At 37.0% G+C, this 22,273-nt stretch overlaps 1 protein-coding gene across 1 annotated transcript; it reads right to left on the reverse strand.

Annotated features, from left to right (window-relative positions):
• Positions 1-17,717: 17,717 nt before the first annotated feature.
• Positions 17,718-22,066, reverse strand: LOC149140432 (ras-related protein RABA5c-like). The gene is made up of 2 exons (XM_089449538.1): positions 21,374-22,066; positions 17,718-18,578 (listed from the first exon to the last, which is right to left on the reverse strand). The coding sequence occupies exons 1-2, from the start codon at positions 21,699-21,701 to the stop codon at positions 18,253-18,255; spliced, it is 654 nt and encodes a 217-aa protein (XP_089305664.1). The 5' UTR covers positions 21,702-22,066; the 3' UTR covers positions 17,718-18,252.
• Positions 22,067-22,273: the final 207 nt, after the last annotated feature.

A 22,273-nucleotide genomic window follows, 5' to 3' on the forward strand; every position in this document is an offset into this window, starting at 1 on the left:
ACAGGAATGGGAAACTTATCTTTAATAGTGAGCTTGTTGAGCTCCCTATAATCCAGACACATGTGCCATGATCCATCCTTCTTGTGCACCAACACTACTGGAGCAGAGAAAGAACTTTGACTAGTTTGAATTATACCCGCCTCTAACATTTCTGCAACCATATGTTCAATTTCACTCTTTTGGGCATAGGGATATTTGTATGGTCTGATGTTTTGAGGAACAATTCCTGGAATCAGATGAATAGCATGATCATGATCACGAATAGGTGGGAGACCTTTAGGAGTCTCAAATACCTTGGAATGATTGTCCAAGACTTTTTGGAGATCTGGAGAAATAGATGATTCCAATGTGGAAACATCTAGCGAACATAATTGTGCAATTACACCTCCCTTTTTAGAAGCTTTGTCATACCGTTAGAGCTTATTATCTTTCCCGGTTTCCCTGCAATACCCCTTAATTCAACTTCCTTTCCTTCCACAGAAAATTTGATGAAAATTTCTTGAAAATTAAAAGCTATTGTACCCAAGGATTGTAGCCATTGGACTCCTAGTACAACATCAGCACCTCCCATTGGAATGGAAATCATTGGGCTATTCAATACATATTCTCCCATAGATAGCTTGATATTATGGCACTTATCATTCCTCCATTTGCAACCGTCACTTGACACTCTGGTGCTGGATATAGGAAGCAATTCAATTCTTTTGTTGTCTTACAATGAATAAAATTAGGGGTACTTCCTAAATCAATCAACACTATTACCTTTTTCTTCTTGATTTGTCCTTCTATCTTGATGGTTTGAGGAGTGGTAATTCCAGCCAATGCATTACAAGATATGGTCGGATTCATTTCTTCTTTATCTAGGCTTTGTTCCTGGAGTATATCCTCTTCTTTTGACCTTTCTTGCTCCTTTTCTTCTTCCTCTTCACAATCGATGTAGAATAATTTCTTCTCAGCACACTTATGACCTTTAGTGTATTTGATATCACAACTGTAACAAATCCCTTTTGCTCTTTTTTCTTCCAATTGTTGTGGTGTCAACCTTATAGGTTGTGGAAGACTAGGGGCAACAACACTTCCATCTTTATAGTTGTGAGTGATATGCTTCCTGGTTGCCATAATTTTGCTTTCCATTTTTCTTGCTAACCTGAATGTCTTCTCTAATGAATTAGGTTACCAAAGGCGAACATTATGTTGGATATTATCCTTTAAATTCCCTATGAATACATCAATCCTATGCTCTTCTAGAATATTTTTTACCCTTATGTTCAATTTTTGGAGCTCCTCAATGTGCTCCATTATTGAACCCTTTTGTTTGAGACTTATCAATTGGCTAAAAAAAGCGTTGCTTTTTGTATCCTCATAATGTGTTGTCAATTCTTCCGTAAAAATTGCCTAAGTGATAATTTGTTTACGAGAGCAAAGCTATTGATTCCATACAAACTGATTTGGTTCCAAATATAAAGTTGCAATACGTACCTTTTGTGTGTTTTGCACATTATTGAGATTGAAAAATTTCTCCATTTGTAATATCCATGTTGCGGGATCCTTGCCATCAAACTTCCTCATATCGATTTTTGGAATATGGTGGGTCTTCAGTCCAGCATTAGAGTCTATGAAATCATGATTAACATTTCTTTTGTTCTCATCATGAGTTTCCTTTACTACCCTTTCACCATTAGTAAGCATTTATTGTAGAAACTTTGTAAAATCCGTTTTCAAATTTGTCTTCGAATCTTCCATGCCTGTCTTCAAATCTATCTTTAAATCGTCCATCTTAGCTTCCATGCCATTCATCTTAGCTTCCACGCCTTTTATCTTAGATTCCACATCATTTATCTTAGATTCTGTTAGCTTTTGTGAGAGTGACATTTGTTGCACTTGGTCTTATAATTTTGATATATCATGTAGCATTTCTTCCTCTTCTTCATGAGTCATGCTAGGGCTTTCAGGTTGCTTACTAGGTGTTTGCATTTTCTTTCCTCGAGGCATCAGTTACCGATAATAATGCTCTACTATACCCTTTGGATTCTTCAAAATAATTTTTAAAACCAAGCTTAAGAAAAAAAAAATTAAAAATCTACACACCTTTTTCACTTTGTAGGAGCTTAATATTGCCTCTGATGTATCTCTGTAATTTCGGATCATCTAGTTCTGAAATTGTGACCTGCAGTAGTCCTCTGTGTCCTCTTTCCAATGCCACCAGTCTGATCCAAATTGGATTCTCCAAGGAAGAGTTATGCCAAAGCTCCCACAGTGACCTGATTATAGACTAGTTCAGTAGTGCGAACTTGTACGATGCTCCACGAGTCAATGTTTCGACCTTTTTCTCTAAAAAAATATATACAAGGAACTACATTCTGTCCTATTTCTGTACCTTCTTACGAAATTTCAATCCGATGCTCAGAGAGAAAGTTATGATGATTTTCCCCAGGTCACCTGTTTGGAATGTAATTCAGGAGTCTGCAAAAAGACCAAATTCCTCAGATCATATCTCTGCAAATATAGCGCGAAAAACTCTGAAATTCGGACTCGAGATTTAGTGCAATTTCTTCTCAAATGGGTTTTGTTTTAACTTCTGAAATGTCACAGAAAAAAGTTATAGTGAAAATGCCACGATCACCTATTTGGAGCAGCAAAAGCCTAGAATCCAAAGCTCTGATACCAAATGTTATGAAACCAGCTCAAAAAAAGATAGAATGGATAGATCAACGCCTTAGAATTCAGTCTCTTCAAGGGGGAAACCTCCTTTACATTACATAAATGAACAATTCTTGGATGATTCAAATGACAAAACCTCCTTTCTATATATAGGAGTCTAAGGAGTCACAATATAACCCAGCCGACCTAGCAATAATAATATAAAGCCAAAAAAATAACAATAGAGGGATTCTATGGGGTACAATAATAAAAATATGGGGACAATAGGGGTACAAAAATATTAATAAGGGATACAACTACAATAGTAATGGGGTAATCACTAGTATTATAGGGACCTAACAGAGTACCCATGTTTCATACTTTCGATGGACCCTACTACACGAAAAATGTAAAATACATGAAAAACATGATTGTAATCATGTTTTTCATGTATTTTACATTTTTCGTGTAGTAGGGTCCATCAAAAGTCTGCAACATGGGTACTCCTTGGATGAAAAATTAAATTATGCATCCAAGGAGTGCCCTCACTGGAAATTTGAGTAAAATCGTAGGGAGATAACTTGGAAATACAAGTTGAAAAAGTAGCTTTTCTTTTTTTTTCCAAAACTTGATGAGGTAATCTAATCTTATTTTATAATATTCCTTAGGAAGCCCATTTTAGACTTCAATTTTTTTCTAATGAAGACCATTTCAAATTTCTCTTTCATCCAATGTCTCCTAAGTTCATCAAAGCTAAGATGTATGCTCTTTGAAGACCTCATCATTCACATCACAAGATCTACTATGAAGGAATCACATTTAGATAATGTTGACATATGGTTTAGTATGAGGATTTGTATCCTCTCCCTTGAGTACAAATACATAATCAAAATTAATATGTGTTTCCTCATGATTATTCAGATTCGTGCATATGAAAATTAAGCTTTTATGATCAAAATTTCTACCAAAATTCAAGGCTTGTCAAATGGCATTTCTAGGGTTTGTAGCTAACATTAGTATACATGTAGAACTTGCAACTTGAAAGATGACAAGTATTGAATACTTTGGATATTGAAGCATCTAAGGATTGTAAACCCAAGCAAAAGTCTAAACTAAGAAAAGCCATAGTGACAAAACACTAGGACTAATTGTTTCCAATGTAAGAAGAAACCCTAGCTCTTGGTAATGGTAGAAATGACATCATTCTGATGTGAGGACAAGGATGGTGAAAATTACAAAAGGTCCAAGATTAAGAGGGCATGGAATTTTCTCAAAATATAAGTACTCTACATCTCCTTTCTTTGATTACTATTGTTTCTATTGTATTTATCTTTGGATAGTCTTTTGTCTATGAACTTTGCTTAATTTGTATGTCATTCCATAGATGATGGGCCCCATCAATAGGTATATCATAAGGCCCATTTTTCCATCCTCCAGCCTATAATTTCCTCTTTTCCTCGCATTTATTAACATATTTTGACTATAATGTGCTTAATAGGGAGACTAAAGGATGTTTGTTATACTTCATGGCCTAATGTGGTTAATGTGCAGGAAATAGAGTGCTTTTGAGTGCATTTACTATGTAGAGGCATGTTGGAGGCAGTTGGAGGAGATGTAGGAGGCTTGTACCCTACATTTACTCACCTACAACTCGAATTGATCCCTAAAATCACTCACCTACAACTTGAGGATCTACTAGCAACCGATGCACTCAAGGAATTGTGAGGATCTAAGGGAGCTAGATCCACTTTTTTAGATATTTTGGAGGGAAGAAGTCCTCTTTCCAAGGAGGTTGCCCCTCAATCATTTTTGTATAAATAAACAAGCCTAAGGGTTCAATAGGATTCAAAATTTTGGAGCAGATAGGAGCTACTAAGAGTTAGGAGCTTGAGATTTTCATTTTCATTCCCTTTACATGATGTATGTGAACTTTGTTTTATGTCAATGAGAAGCTTATTGTTATCTTTCATTTGAGTTTGTCTCAAAGGGTTGAGTCCCCTTAGGTTAGGGCCCAACCCAAAGGCTCTAGTCTCTCTTTGTGTATTTTATCCATGCATTTCCTTCAAAATTGTATCCATGCATTGTATTTTATCCATGAAGGGAATTCCAAGGGAACCCTTACATTAGTTCTGCTAACATGTTTTTGAATGGTTCCAGTCATTGTCAAAGGGACAACAATCAAAGGAAGTAACCTCCATATTCCACTTCTCCATCTCCCAAGCTAGTTATCTACATGTCCTTCATCATTCCAACCATCTCCGAAGGTTCCTCCATCACCAAGCCACTCATATCATTCAATTCCAACTCAATCCTGAAATTTTATAGGATTGTCCTGAACTGTTATAGGATTGACCAAAATTGCTACAGGATTGTGATCGGCATAGAGAGGGGTCAGATTCGAATTTTCCCTTGCGGGAATGAAAAAAGAGGTCTACCACACCTCCATCATCCATCATTCACACCATTTAGCCACTTCTCCATCCAAAAATCCATCTTTGTCCATGAAAAAAATCCATTTTCACCCCTTCTTCCACAATTTTCACCACCACCAAAGTTTCTAGTCCTTATCCATGAGCTCACCATGAATTATCAGGGCCTATGAATTCATTTCATGAGGATTATTGTGATATTGGAGGGGTCTTTGTGACTGCGACAGGAAAGGATCCAATCATGTAGCAGCCTGCACAAATGCTATAGAACCAAAATTGGAGACACTTGGCAACACTAGAATGAAGACTTAGCCATCCTGAAGCATTGAAGGACCACCTTTGTGATCTTAGGTAGCCACACAACTCTTGAGGAGCTACTACAGGGTTATTGTTCATCTCCAACAACAGTAGATCGATCCACCAATTGAATAACCTGCATCAACAAACTTCTCTTAGTCAGGCACCTATAAGAGAATATCTACAAAAATATTTTGTTCAAAAGAAGGGCGAGAGAATGAAGCAACTAGCATGGAATTGTACAAGGAAACAAGGGTTCAAGCATAGGGACAAATTAACTAAGTTTGGGTCAGAGCTTCTCAGTGAGTAGAGAGATAGGTTATTCACTTGCAGGTTTTGCTCAATTGAGGAAAGCAATTGCAATACATACCTATTCATTAGATTAATGCAAGCAGGCATTGGGGTTTTTAGCAGTTTTCTTTCTCTAGAAAAAATACTATTTGCATGTGTATGCTTTTTTATTGCATGTCTCAGATTTGTGTTCTAAATCGTGAATTAATGTCCGCAGAGCAGTAGAGTATGTTTGTGCCTTGTGATTTTGATTAAAACTTCATAAGCAGTTGCAAATCTACATCGTAATTTCTACATAAATAAGGAATTCAAAAAAAATTGATATCTCCCCACAACCCACAACAAAATAAGGTAGATGAGAGAAAGAACCAAAGCATTATGGGAGCTACGAGAGCTATGCTACACGACCAAATCTTGCCACCGCATTTGTGAGAAGATACATGTAATACAACAACATACTTGCGGAACTGGATTCCTCATCGAATGTGTCTCATTTCATAATTTTTGGAGCCTTTGTTTACTGCCATGTCTCCAAATATTCGAGGAAGAAACTTGAGCTGACAACAAAGTTGGGAGTTTTTGTGGGTTACACTGAAACTGCAAAATTACCGACTGTACTTATCTTCCTTGATAATGATAGTTGTGTGAAGGGATGTAAATTTTGATGAGGAGAAAGCAATGTGATGCTCTCTTGAGAGGGAGCTTCAAATCCCACCAGAAAAGGAGCTTTTAGCTCCAAAGGGGGAGCCTCAGAAAGTTGTGGAGCAACCATAAATGGAGGTGCAGAGAGGGGGCAGGGTGGAGACATGCACTCAAGCAGAGCTATCCAGAGAAGGTAGAAAGAGAACCATGGAAGCTGATATATTGATGCAGGGTGCGAAGGAGAATGTGGGAGCTCCTTCAAATTTTCACAGGCAAAATAGATAACCTAGGAGGTACACTGACTACATGGCTGTAATGAATGAGCTTAGAGAGACTAAGTCATCATTTTTTGAGAAAGTAGTTGAGCAACCATTTTGGGTTGATGCAATGGTGGAAGAATATGAATCCATCATGAAGAACAATGTTTGGGAACTGGTGCCAAGACTGGCATATAAATCAGTTGTGAGTTCGAGATGGATCTTCAAGGTTAAGCATGTAGTAGATGGAAGCATAGAGAAGTATAAGGCCGGATTTGTGGTCAAATGATTCTCTCAAGTTTAGGGAATTTATTACGAGCAAACCTTTGCTCCCGTAGCAAGGTATTCATCCATTAGATCAATTCTTTCACTGGTTGTGCAGATTGGGTGGAAGATCCACCTTATGGATGTAAAAATAACATTTCTCAATGGTGTTATTGAGGAGGAAGTGTACATAGAAAAACCAGAAGGTTTTGAAAATTTTGATTAGGAGACTCATGTGTGCAGACTCAGGTGAGCACTATATGGTCTCTAACAGGCACCTTGAGCTTGGTACACTCAGATTGATAGTTATGTCACTAGATTGAGCTTCACCAAAAGTGAAGTGGATGTGAACCTCTATCATATTATGGTAAGAGGTAAATTGCTTATCATTGTTTTATATGTTGATGATTTAATATCAACAGGTGATGAGAATCTTTTCAGCTCTTGCAAGGAGGACCTTGCAAGGGAATTTGAGATGAAAGACATGGGTCTCATGCAATACTTCCTCGAGCTGGAAGTATGGCAAGGAAATGGGGAATTGTTTGTGTCTCAAGGCAAGTATGCCACCAAGATACTTCAGAGATTTCACATGGAGAGTTGTAAGCCTATGGAGACACCTCTAGCAACCAATTGGAGGAAGGAGAATGCCACTTCAGGTGAAGAGGTTGATGCTACCATTTACTGAAAGCTAGTGGGTTCACTGATGTATCTTGTGAACACATTGTCAGACATGTGTTATGTAGTCAGCCAGCTGAGCCAAGCTATAGTTAGGCCGACCAAATTATATTGGAAGGCAATGAAACATGTTTTACAATACCTCAGAGGCACTACCCAGTATGGATTATGGTACAGAAGGGCAAAGGGAATGAAGTTGTGTGGCTTCACAAATGCGGATTGGATAGGGAGTCCATCCGACCAAAAGAGTATATCAAGTGGACTTTTCAATTTTGAGTCCGCTGCAATTTCCTGGTACAACAAGAATCAGAAGTATGTGGCGCTCAGCTCAGCAAAAGTTGAATACATGGCTGCAAATCAAGCAGCATGTGAGGCAATCTGGATGAGAAAGATACTTGTGGGATTGTTTGGTCAAGAGATGGATCCAACTGTGATCTACTGTGATAATCAAAGCTGCATTAAGCTCTTTGATAATCTGGTAATTCACGATAGATCCAAGCATATAGATATTTGGTATCAACATTTACGGGACTGTGTGCAAAGGAGGATAATGTTGCTACAATACATTCCGACAGAGGAACAAGATGCTAACATCTTGAAAAAGGATTTGTCAAGAGGGATGTTCGAAGTCCACAAGTGTAGGATAGGGGTGGCTGATAATCCATTTATTGCTATGAGAGAGTGTTAGGAAGTGTAGTTGTTAGCACTCCATAAATTTCCCTAGGTTGAGGAGAGAACTTCCAGAGGTAACCACAAACCACTTAGAAGTTGGGATCTAGTCCTTCCAACTTCAGAGAGGGCTCTCTATTTCTACTTAATCACTAAAGATTGGATTTAATGAAGGACAATGGATAGATCTTTGGCAAATAGCAGAGTTTATAGGTGTGGTGGTAGGGCAGAGAAAAACCCATTGTGCATGGAGTTGGTAAAAAATGGGATCAATGACGTGGTGGATGCTCGGTGAATTAGGAAAATTTGTTGAGAGGCAAGATAGAAACACTTCCTTATGCAAATTAATAGTTGTAGATGTGAAAAGAATAAAGAAAATAGATAACCATCTCAAGGCATCAAACAATGGATGAATCTTAAAATGATTATGGCAAAAAAACATATGGAATGTCTAAATGATTACAACATAGCACCATTAACTAGATGAATTATGAAACAAGTTTTTCATTTAAACATCATAGGAAGAAATATCACACACACAAAATAGGAAACACTCACATAATAGAATTGAATCACATGAATCTCTGAAGAGATTTAACCATGTACTTCTGATCCACCAATATCATTAAAATCAGAAAATAATTACAACTTGCACAGTGTTCTTTCCTCTCCAATCTAACCAACCAGCACTTTCTTATTACAAAATACATGTTTTTATAATAAAAATAGCCTTAAACTACTTCCTCATTTTTCTAGAAAATAAAATCATAAAAGATGAGTTAAAATAAACGAGTTGCAAAGTGTATTGAGTTGTAGGTGTTGTTGGAGTTGTTGGAATTACCCTTGGCTGCCAAGTATCCTACAAATCTAAAGATGAATCCCTTAATTTCCATTTGTTGATGAGCGCCTTTTTGACTACCACTTATGGTTGATTTTGAGCCTTAAGAACAGGGATACTCTGCCACCTTGGAATAAGTTGTCCTCAATCTTCGAACTGTTGATTTTTTGTTTAAAAACACTAATAATATTACTGGAAAAAATGGGCTACTCGTCCTCTCGTTCACTACCAATAAACATATATTCCATCTATCTCTTGAGAAAAATACTTAGCTTGATCCTCTTGGTTGATGACTTGATGCAAGGTGTGTCTCTTTCTTATGGATTTATTGACCAAATGGAATATAATCCTCCACAAAGATGAGCCTCGAGTCCCAAAAATGTTGGATGCCACTTGGCATAACTAAAATATTTATCAAGAAAATTTAAATGAAATTTGATTTGATTGTTTGATTGTGCAACGAGTCCGTTTGGAAGCGCTACGCCAGTGCTGTGCAAAGTCCAACTTCTTCATAAATGCAGAAGCACAACACTTAATAGTTTAGATGTTTCAGGCCAATTCTTGAGTTGCATGATGGCTCCAAAACCTACAAATAAACCTACATATGGACATATTCCCCTTCAGAACATTTTCTTTACAATACAACACCTCAGAATTTGACAAATCTTCCAGTAGGAAAAAGCGCAACACCTATTTCAGAAACGCAACAGTATCTTCTTCTTATGGTTTAAGTGGTCAAAAATGTTTGTAAACAAGTTGCACACACTGATGAGGATGTTGACACTTCAATGATGATATCACATAACCCCCACAAGCCTTTCTTCATCAAAACACCAAACATGCATCTCTATACCAAAAACGCAACAGAGAAGGACAGTGGCTGATATTTTTTTAATATCTCCTAAATGGTAAACCAAATTGAGCTGATTTTTTGGAAGCAAGTTAATATTATCATAAACCTTCTCCACAAAAAATTTGAGCCAAATATGACTCACAATTTTCAAGAAAATCTGGTTGTAGATGACGGTGACACGTTTCTCGGAAACCGTGAAGTGTTTTGACCTAAAATTAAGTGGGTTTATTCATCTTACCTTCATACATTTCCTGTAATAATTTCATGGAAAACATGTATATGGTTTAAGAGATATGATGAAAATATAATGATTGTGTGAAAACGCAGCGCTCCATGGTTGAGATACTTTCGACCAATCTCTAGGTTGCCTGATGACATCAGTTCGTGTGAACAAGCCTGGACATGAACAACTTCCTCCTTAGAAGATTTTCTTCTTGTTGTGAAGGGAAATCCCCTCTGCGGACAAAGGCAATCCCTCTAGCCCAATGAGTGGGTCTAGCAACAAACTAAATAAACTAACATGCACTTTCCTAGCTTATTTTTAACAATGAGAGAGTGGCCTACCTCGCTCCGATGCTAATCGTTCAGTCCTTTGGAGATGTTTCATTCCAGGCCTCGCTCATTACTTGCTTTTTACGTTTGAATACCTGCAAAGAAGATCAAAGAACTATGCAAAATACAAGAGCATATATGGCATACATCACACAAACTACTTAATAGATCAAGGATTATTAAGCTAAAAGCATAAACATTTACACAATTATGGAAAGTGAACATCAGATGTATATATCAACAAGCTAATAGGGGAAGAATACAACCTATGCCTTGATGTTGGAGACATCCTTTTGGTGGATGTCCAGGTCCAAGACAAGGCTCTTCAAGCACTCCTTCTCCAAGCTAGAATGGCTAGCATGTAAGCATAGTCTCAACATAGGGATGCATCAATCAATGACCAACCATTTGAGGATGGAAGGGAGTGTATTTATAGGAAGGTAGAGGAAGTTAGGGATCCACAAAAGAGGAAGGTCCACATTTCTAGGGGAAAACCCATGATGATAAGATCAAGATGTCCAAATGGGAGAGCTCGACCATATCAACAACAACCAATATCCAACTCGTTGTTCTCGAAGGTTCTAGTGCATGAAGCTTCTCCTCTAGTTTGGGAAAACTTGCTAGAAGAGGTTTAGCACGGGTTTTCATATCAAAATCCGTGTTGGAAGTGCTAGGGTAGAACTGTGCAACCTACCATCAACACAGGAAGGAAATGTAGCAAAACGCGTTGACCCTAAAATTTAGGTTTTTAGTTAACCTTCTTCAGAATGGATTCAGGGCAGTTTTCCTTTGATTCTTCAGGGAGGTTTTGGTCTATATATCATGATGGATATGTTGCACAGTTGTCAATGTTTTGGCACTTTGGGATATGGAACAGGAAGTGAACAAGAGGTTTGACAAAATACTATGTAACACTTCCATCCTACAAAATCTCCAAATTTGACAAATTCTTTTGTAGCAAAAAACGTAGCACCAGTGCAAGAGCGCAACGCCACCTGTTCTTAATAGGTTTTGATCAACAATGATGTCTTTGAACAAGATGCACATCCTTTTCATGATGTTGACATAATTCTAACCATGTTGGAGACCCCTTTCAAACCTCTTTTCACCAAAAATGACAAAACTTCCACCTTTACATCAAAAATGCTAACCCTAATGGCTTGCCTAGGATATAAAATTGTTGCATAAGCTACTTCTTTTGGAAGACATCTCAGGAAAGCAAAGAACAGGTAAGAGGTTTTAATTCACTTGAATGCTAGGGAAAATTTCAATATCAAGGTGGCAAACAAGAGTTTGGGTGTTTGATGAAGCTAAAAACATAAAAGCGCAATGCGAAGGAAAAGTGCAACGAAACTGCAGAAAACACATCAAGCGAGAAATTTAGAGATTTGTAGGGTTTCTAGGCATTTCATGAGCACATGGAAGTAATTTAATGTCATGCAAAACTAATGCTTCAACCAAAACAATAATTTGTATCTAGCTAAACAATTTGACCACTGGTTTCACAAAAATGCAGCCTGTGTGTGAGCGCAACGCCCCTGCCTCCTTTGCACACCGAACACAAACGACCACACACCGAGCTTTTGATGGAAGAAATGGAGAGTTGGGAGATATTATGTGAAAATAACTATGCAAATAACAATCCCAAAATGGCTAGGAGAGGTGTTGATGACGATAATCATGATTTGAACTTGAAAGACCAAAGCGCAACTCTGTAAGAGAGTTTGATCACCGGGTTAGGAGAAATGCAACACTGTGTGGATAAGTAGCAACTCTAATTTTCAGACTTGTCATGTTCTTCTTCAACCTCCAAAATGCTCCAGAGCCAAGATATGTTTCGAATGAGGGGAATGAAGAGCCAAGAACATATTTTAAACTCTTCATACCTCTAGTTCCTTCTTTGGAATCATGATAACCCACTTGGTGATGTGAAGAAATGAATAAGGGTGTTTTTACAATGATGACCATGACATGACATAGCTGACCTTAATTGATCTTCAAAACTGCTTCTCATAACTGACACCATATCAAAATAACTAACTCATAATAACCAGATATTTCATGACATGACCTTTAAAACTCTTATATGTTAACTCTTCCATGATGGCATTACACTTCGGAATTTAGCAATAGACCCTTTTGACTTAACACTCATGAAACCAAGACTGTTATTTACAAATTGACTTCAAATGAATAGTAAGACAGAAAAGACTATGATCCCTATAATATAGGACCCTAACAGTAGCAAGAAAGGCTGAATTTGACTTCGCCCTAGTCAAATTGAGAAAATTCGAAATTTCCACATCAACAAACAACTTAGAGGCAATTAACTGAGGTGACATGGCTCTTGTCACTCAATTAGCTTGGTAAATTTGAGTTAGTGGGCTTGGAGATCAGTTTGCATGTGTTGATTTCTGATTTGTAGCAATCTAGTCCAGTGATTTCTAGTTGTACTTGGTTAAACTAGTTCTAACAGTTAATAGAACTATTGGGAGGTTCGTTGTGTAGTGGGACAACAGTCTAACTCAGAAATCATCCAGTTAACTGATCAATCAACCAAAAATAGCTCATGCATGCAAGGAATTCAAATTGCTCAGTTGTGGTGGATATTCCAAGGCAGTTTAATATCAATTGTAGACTAGTTTTGAGTGTATAGGTGTTGCATGCAATTAGTGATCAATCCTTGGGAATTGTGCAACCAATTTGGAGGAAATTCCTAAAGAATATGGGCCAATTTCCTCAAGATTTGCATAAGGAAATAAGAGCTCAAGTGGAGGCAGAAATTGACTAAGTTTGGGTCAAAGCTTTTCATAGAGCAGAGAGAATTATTGTTCACTTACAAGTTGAGCTCAGAGAGAGCAAGTGATTGTAATACATTCTCTATTCATCTTATTAATGCAAACGGGGTTAAGGGGTTTCTACCAATTGGTTTCTCCTAGATAAATCAGTGTAATTGTGTATGTGATTGATGCATCTTTGTGAATGTTGTTCTAAATTGTGAATTAATTTCCGCAACGTAGTATAGTAGAATTGTTTCTCTTGATTTAGATTAAATTTCTTGAGCAGTTGCAATTCTATCACCATATTTCTACACAGGGGATTCCTTCAAATAGAACACAAAGTTGCTCTCTTCCAACAAAGACTCAACAACAATTACTAGCCTCTTTTCTCAACAACAAAATCCCCTTCCTCTGCATCTGAGGTTTTCATTGTGTCACCCTCAACCTTCACGGCTTCTGCTACAAGAGTTTCAGCGAGAACATTTGCAGGAGCTTCAACTAGCGCAGGAACACGAACAAGAATTTCCCGTCTTTGTATCTCACAACAAGCTCCGACTATGGCATCTCTACACAATGCATGGATCAGTTTTCAATGTCGTAGTAGCATTAGTCTCGGTCATCATGTAGGAATCTCATCCACTAATTCATATGAATATGTGGGGGAAATTCCAACGCCAACACCAATTTAACGCAGACTCTGAGAGAGGCACGCTTCCGCTGCGAGCTGGACAATGTTGGGCTCCTTGCATCACACATACTAGCTACTTGATCCACACACAATCACATATTTGAATAAAGAAGTCACTTAACACACAATACTATACCTTCTTATTTCTCTCGGCCCAGGAGGGGCCAAGGCTAAGGGCTAAACGAGCTCTAATACCAACAAAGAAATCTAATTGCAGACCATAAATATATTTTTCACTCATTGAAACACAAATATGATATACATATATACTTTGATTTGATTTTTTGATTCCAAATATGAATATGGAGTTGAGATATTCTCTCATCAGAATCCCAAACCAACTCTAAACTTATCATGTAAGCATTACCTCAAAGTACAACACATACCCTCTCCGCAATTAAGAACTTCAAATGGCTCTTACCTTTATTTCTCTGCACTCTGCATCTTGTGCTCATTCTCCCACTCATTATATTGTGCTCGTTCTCCCACTCATTATAAATTTGGAAATCGCTTTTGAGGACCATTTTGAGGTTTTCACAATAAACTTAAAACGTATTTTGTGATATGACGTTTTCAACGTAAACTTAAAATGTATTTCGTGATTTCACATAAAAGCCATGTATAGTCATAAGTCCTTGTAATTCCAATACAATCCTCTGAGTTATAATCTAAATTATGACAATGGGTCTTTGCACAGGGATTATCAATCCCAAGATTTGATTTTTTGTGTGAATTCTAGTGAGTTTGTCATCACCCTAAGACCCTCGAAAACACCTACAAAAGAAAAATTATCAATATAAAACAATTTTTTTAAGTGGTAATTTTTTTTGTAATTAATGGTAATGAGGATAATCACTAATGAATTGTAGATTTGTGAAGACAGACAAGACAAAACAATATACATGAGATTGTACACAATATACTTTAGTCTCAACAATACACATGAGATCGTAAATTACATTTATGACATTCATTATCTTAAATATTTATTATACTTCTCTTAATTATTTGGACAACAACTTTCAACTTTTAATTGATAAAAAATTTGAATGGACGTAAAGCTTTATTTTCATTCAGTTAACTAATGTTCAAGCTTTCTTGCAATTAGCAGCATTGATGCTAATTAGGGGATGTATGATCTTTGTTTCAATTTAAGGAAGTCTATTGTCTACACTTATGCCCTCTGCATTGGTTTAACTCAGATTCAGATTGGTTAAGATAATATTGTAGCCTCATTGATTTACGCATGCAAAATGTAGAGGTGCAGAGAAAGCTTCCTCTGCACTGTGAAAGCTTTCATTGTAAGCTCCACACAAGGAAAGCTCTGCATATTGAAACATTGACTATTGTATAGCAAAAGTAATAAATGTTGGAATGTCAAGATGTTTCATAAAAGTTTAACCCATTGAACCAGAAGCACCAATAGCAAAAGTAATAAATGTTGGAATATCAAGATGTTTCATAAAGGTTTAACCCATTGAACCAGAAGCACCAATAGCAAAAGTCAAAAAGTGTGGAGTGTGGAGTGAGACAGTGCAAAGGAAGTTGTGCGAAGTGCTGAGGCATGAATAACAACACATTGTGGAAACAATTGCAGAAATGGAACATTCTCGAATAATGACAAAATGTAGGCCCACTCAAAGAGGCATGGACCATGCTCCTATGCGGAATAACTATCTGTGTAGAACGCAAAATGAAATGTTTTTAAAGTAAATTCATTGCGCTGAATGCAGTGGGGAGGTACGAAGGCGGAAATAACGACACATTGCGAAAATGCCAACATTCTCAAATAACAACAAAATGCAAACCCCACATAAAGAAGCACAACCTTAATTAATTAATTAGCAGTAGAAGCAAAAACTACGCTGCATTCCAACGGCTAAACCTCTTTTTAAATGTCAAACATTTTTTTTCCATTAAAATTTTACAATAATATAAGTAAAAATGAATTTAATATATATATATATTAAATTCATTTTTACTTATACCTTCCATATTTATATAGTCTTTTACTTATATCTTCAATATTTATATATTCTTCTAGATTTAACGTACACCTTTAAAAGTTGATCTTTATATATAATAAATCTTAAATTAAGATAAACGAAGACGTCTCGTTTTCTATATAGAGAGATCATGTATTGATCAAATTCATTGTACGTTCTTTATTCCATAGGTATCAGAAATTCTCGGGATCAGCCAGAAAACGTGATGTTACTTTTCATAAGAAACACGAGGCAAAACATTGACTATTCTCTTCCGTTCATTCTCTGTATCGAATAATATAAGCTTCCTGAATAATGAATTGTTAGGTCTCACAATAAAATAATGTGTTTAATCACGTTCATTGAATGTTCCTCACTATTTATATCTGTAGTACTTGAACGTGCCTCATTCTTTGTCTTCAGCATCTATCCCCAAAAAAAACTTGGAAGTCTCCCACTTTTAATATAGTCAAATGAAACTTGATTCCCTGTAAATAGTGGGGTAAGACTTGACTTCGGCAGCATTCCCCAACAATGCCAATCACATTGGACCAAAATGAAATTTCCTCTTAAATAAATATCATGAATCTGACTTCACACGTTTTGGATGGATAGCGATTGGGTGTTTTGTTAAGGTATTTTTTGGGTGTTTTCTTAAGGCATTCCATTAACACTCTATGATGTGAAGTCACTAGTTCAATTCCCCATCAAGGTGACATATTGGACATGATGAAGATGTAGTATTCCCAAACTCATAAATTTTATACATGATGTAGATGTAGTGCTCCCAGACTTTAAATTTATATTTGTGTTAAAAGATGAATATTTGTTTGTCTTTTAAATCAAGAAAATGGTACACTTGTTGTTGGTCACCACTGAGATTAGGATGAGTCAGTGGACAGCCACTATCCTCTTGAGCTTTTAATGCAACCATTCACAAGCCTTATCAGATGGATAAACTGATTTCGAACCTGGCAGGCTCCTATATTTGTTGGCAAATGCCTTCCAGTTTGGAAAGTCCACTTTTCAGCCTGGTATGTCCACTATTCAGCCTAGCCCGATGGGGGTTATTGGACCATGACCGCGACTGTTACAACTTATGATGGGGGCAGATAACAAGAATACTACCTTGTAAACTGCAAAGGCATGCCAAATACATGAAATAACCAGGATACTGCAGCCTTTCGCTTGTATGTTATAATTAACTAACATAATGGTTATAATATTAACAGGAAGGATTGATTTAATTCATTTATCTGCTCAAGTTATTCAAAATTTAAGTCAGTTCAACTGCAGATCTCTGTACTTATATGTAATTTGCATTGTATACACCAACACTCCAATGGTGGTTTGCATTAGCAATGAATTCTTTTTGACATTTATTTCAAGTAGGACATCATCTCCATACCTCTCCATACGAGAAAAAAACCAGACCTCTACTATGAAACTGCCTAGTACATTACTTCTATAAAAACACTCATAGAGCATTATGATCCAGCAAATGCCATAGATGCTCCACAAATAGACAAACAAAACTTTCTAGCCACATGCAGATCAAAAACAGAGGACCCTACAAGCTTGACTGTCAACACAATACATCCAAGATGCTTCAATTTTTATTACAACTGAAAATGAAGAATAGCTTGTAAGAATCCCATGCAGATAACAGGTTGTTATCTACATGTAGAAAAACCAGACCTCTACTATGAAACTGCCTAGTACATTACTTCTACTATGAAACTGCCTAGTACATTACTTCTATAAAAACACTGATGAATACATAGAGCATTAGGATCCAGCAAGTACATTACTTCTAGCCACATGCAGATCAAAAACAGAGGACCCTACAAGCTTGACTGTCAACACAATACATCCAAGATGCTTCCATTTTTATTACAACTGAAAATGAAGAATAGCTTGTAAGAATCCCATGTACATGACAAGGCGGTTATCTACATGTAGAAAAACCAGACCTCTGCTATGAAACTGCCTAGTATATTACTTCTACTATGAAACTGCCTAGTACATTACTTCTATAAAAACACTGACGAATACATAGAGCATTACGATCCAGCAAGTACATTACTTCTATAAAAACACTGATGAATACATAGAGCATTAGGATCCAGCAAATGTCATAGATCCTCCACAAATAGACAAACAAAACTTCCGATTCCTCTCCACAATAGCTTTCTAGCCACATGCAGATCAAAAACAGAGGACCCTACAAGCTTGACTGTCAACACAATACATCCAAGGTGCTTCCATTTTTATTACAACTGAAAATGAAGAATAGCTTGTAAGAATCCCATGTAGATAACAGGTGGTTAACACTGCAGATTTGATTAAATAAAGTAAATTTGGAACCCATGAGGAAAAAAGAGATTTGATTTCAGCAGCAACCATACTTTTTTAACCCTGTCTTTGTTGCAGCATCCCCATTCTGCACAAGGCTGACACTAGTGCTTCCGTTTGATAGCAATTTAGATTTGTAAGAACCAGAATTTAAGGCTTTACGACTCATGTTATTGTAAACCTCCTTGATTACAATCTGAAAGGCATCATTCACATTTGTCGCATTTAATGCTGAAGTTTCTATGAAAAACAGTTTCTCTGCTTCAGCAAGGGCTTTGCTTTCTTCAACTGGTACTTCTCTCAGAGACTCCAAATCACATTTGTTGCCAACCAACATTGTAACAACATTCATGTCGGAATGCACTGCACAAATTTTACAACCAGGTATCAACTTTTCGATACAGAACTATATAAAGCCTACATCCCTTGCATATTCACAAAAAGAAAGCAATGACTGTAAGCAATAGAAAGATAAAAAAGTTGTTAATGAAAACAGTTTCTTGAAAATGGCCCCCTCTGAAATTTAGCAGCCTATTTTCTATTTGAATGTTACCTGACATCTGCTACCTAGCTAAGATACATTGTAGTGGTATAAAACACTAAGCTCTAAAGAACCAGATATATCTCAAACTCTTCTGGGAAATAAAACAACATTGTTATACAAACTTTCTAAGTGGACATCATGTGTGTACAGGATGTTAAGCTGCCCATATCCAAAATAGGTGCAGGCCTGGATAACTACGTAATCTCTGAAGTCGCTCTGAAGTTTGTAACACTCTGTCAGGCGATAGATGGAAGTGCAATTACCTACCCTACGCATCAAGCTTTGTACTTCTACTCCTATTGAATAAATATCGTTTGCATCTTTTTTGTGCTTTTCTAGTATATTGAACTGTGATTCAACTAGACCCACCAAGGTTTAACTTTAGAATTAAATACAAGAGGCAACCTTGTGACAATTGGCCATGTCTGATCCCACTGTTACCATTAGAATTCAAACCGTAGGTCGATCAAACCCGTTATCAGAGACCATGAAGGGTAGATTTAGGAGCTTACAAGTCTGTCAGGTGATGGAAAAAATTGTTATTCCTACCCTTTACATCAAACTCTGTAATTGTACTTATACTGTATGAACATAATGTGCAGTTTGTCTGTGCTTTTCTGCATTTGAGCCACAAAGGTTAGGCTTCAGAAATAAATAGAATAGCCCACACAGTTACAATTTGCCATGTCTGGTTCCACTCTATTAGAGCTCAATACTCGGTTGAACCCATCAAATACCACTAAGGTTGTGATTTGGGCCAAATAGGTACCATAAAATACGAAGTCACGTTATAGATGTTCTAAAACTGTTAGGGTTCAATTCCTGTCAACTTCATATTTTCGTAATGAAATATGCTCCACTGTAAAAATTTAACAACCCAGCTACACTGTTTACAAGGTGCAAAGTACATTTCATAGTACCATGTGTTGAAATTTCAGTAATGAGAGGGCAGCTTGACACCGGTGGTAAAACCTGACTCTACTAGAGCTCAACACTTTTCAAAGGCTCAAATCTGTGGGGAGCCACAGTCAACACCAATCAATATAGATTGAATATGAAAGCAAGACAGTAGGGATCGAATTCATGACCCTCCAGTCAGCAAATGCCCACCGGATAGGCATTAGGCTAAACCCACTTGAACCTTCCTAGGCAAAGGCTACAGGTGCCAGAACCTGAACCTGAAGCACGAGACAGAAACGCCATCGTGAGTTTGTAGAGATTGTCAGGTAAGGATAGAAGAATGAAGACTTCATGCTCCCACCCTTGCTGCAAATGATAACTCAGAGAAATCATTACAATCTCATATTAATATTTCTGTATAAATTAGGCTTATAGAAATATTTAACACCTAAATCCAATCAGAGCTACTCCAGACTTCTTCAATTCTTAATAACGAAAACTCTGAAAACATATAACATCGAAAAATCCACTTTCAGGTATTTAAATGCATATTACTCAACATAAGAGATTAGTTTAAAAAATCCACCCATATAGCCTTCTACGTGGATTTTGAAGGCCTAAATTTCCTTCTACATGGACTTTGAAGTCCTAAATTTCAAATAATTAAGAATCAAAATACAACATCCCAAACTCCGTTTTCAGCTATATCACCCCACATTATAAAATTACCAAAACCCACCCGTACACTTATACATCGACTCAGCAAAATCCAAGAAGTTCAATGATAGAGTAAATGGTTTTGGTTTAATGATATAGTGGGTTAAAGGATTAATTGTATTTGGTTAAATAAATGTGTTAATTAAATTTATTTAGAGGGAAGGTATGAGATTGATATTATTTTTTTTAAAAGTGGGAAAATTTATCATAACTCAATTGTCAAACCAACAGTGAGGATAGTCATCTCTGGATGCTATCCGTAAGCAGACTCATCACCCTTATTCAAGGAAAACCAAGCCCTTATTCAGTGACTATACTTTTAACTAACTATAAATTCTCAAAACAAATACTAATAATATTCTTCATATCCATCTTCAATTCTCATAAGTGATATTTAAAAAAAAATAACTTACCAAACCAGTAATACATACGAATTTTATATCTACTTATAAATCCCCAAAACAAACACTTACATAAAATTAAATTAAGGAATACAGATTAATCAACTAATTGCACAACACAACATATAATTGCTATTTCTTAACTGTGCAGGGATTCAAAAACAATAAATTTACCTTTATGGGTTAACCAACCCACAAGTTTTGAATCAATAATCTACATTCAAAATTATTTGCAATTTTTAATAGTAATTGCAAATAATTTATTCAAAATATCAAAATTAATTCAAAAATATAAACCACACTGAATGTGATTAGTACAGAAAAAATTCCCAACAATCCACATAAATATGATTAAATGAATTAATCCAATAATTGTGGATAAGTAATTGTTTCAATCCTATGGGGATATTATATATATATTGAATATTCATTTCTTCATGCAGGAATATTACATATTGTAGGTCACTCCAGTCACCCAGCATGAGATTACAACTGATTACTTTTCAAATGCAAATAAATGCACAGCAAACTCCATTCAATAGCCAAACATGTCAGAAAATACAGAATCTTTTTGCTAAAAAGGCAGAACAGCTTACTTTTGAGCTCATCAAGCCAACGACCCACACTCTCAAATGTGTGCCTCCTGCTGATATCATAAACAACGAGGGCACCAACAGCTCCCCTATAGTAAGCAGAAGTGACAGCCCGGAACCTCTCCTGGCCTGCAGTGTCCCATATTTGTGCCTTGATCTCCTTCCCATCAAACTCCATACTCTGAGTCTGGAACTCCACACCTATTGTGGCCTTGGAATTCATGTGAAACTCATTCCTGGCATACCTCGACAGCAGATTCGACTTCCCCACTGCAGAATCCCCTATCAACACCACCTTGAACAAGTAATCTTCACCAGGATCGTCCTCCATTGCTACTAGAAACGCACACAGGGGGCTTGTTAAAGCGCAGAAATGAAACGGGTAGAGCTTAAAGTGAAATGTAAGGCACTTTTAGCTGCTGAACGGCTCAATGTAGTGCAGTGTGGGGATCTCTGAGCATTTGTTTCCAACGGGAAAGGGTGATTTGCGGTATTGAAAACTTAGCGGTTGAGACAAATTTAAAGGGATATCATGGGTTCAGCTGTGGCTATCTGAGAACGGAAAATGCGTGAAGAGGTAGTCAGAAAACCATGTGATAAGCAGCTGGTACGCTTCTTTTCTAATGCCCGTTACCAAATTTTCCGGAAAGCGGCTCGCTGAGTGGCTGTCTGCAGCGCCCCCCCGCATCTGACCGGCGAAACCCCCGCATATAGTGGCAGGGACAGACGACGCGACCGGTGGGACAGGTAATGATGTTTACCGGCGACATCCGGTGGACAAACTGCAACATTGTCGTTACCTGTCCGCGTTTGAGTTATTTAATTTTTCCATTGAAGGCTGTAGACGCGTTACTGTGCTTCACCCAAAATGTTCAGTAAAGGGCATTACAACATTGATTCGAG

Source organism: Pinus tabuliformis, chromosome X (assembly GCF_031772625.1).
Source record: "Pinus tabuliformis cultivar Carrire ecotype Pingquan chromosome X, CPIR1, whole genome shotgun sequence".
Taxonomy (NCBI): Eukaryota; Viridiplantae; Streptophyta; class Pinopsida; order Pinales; family Pinaceae; genus Pinus; species Pinus tabuliformis.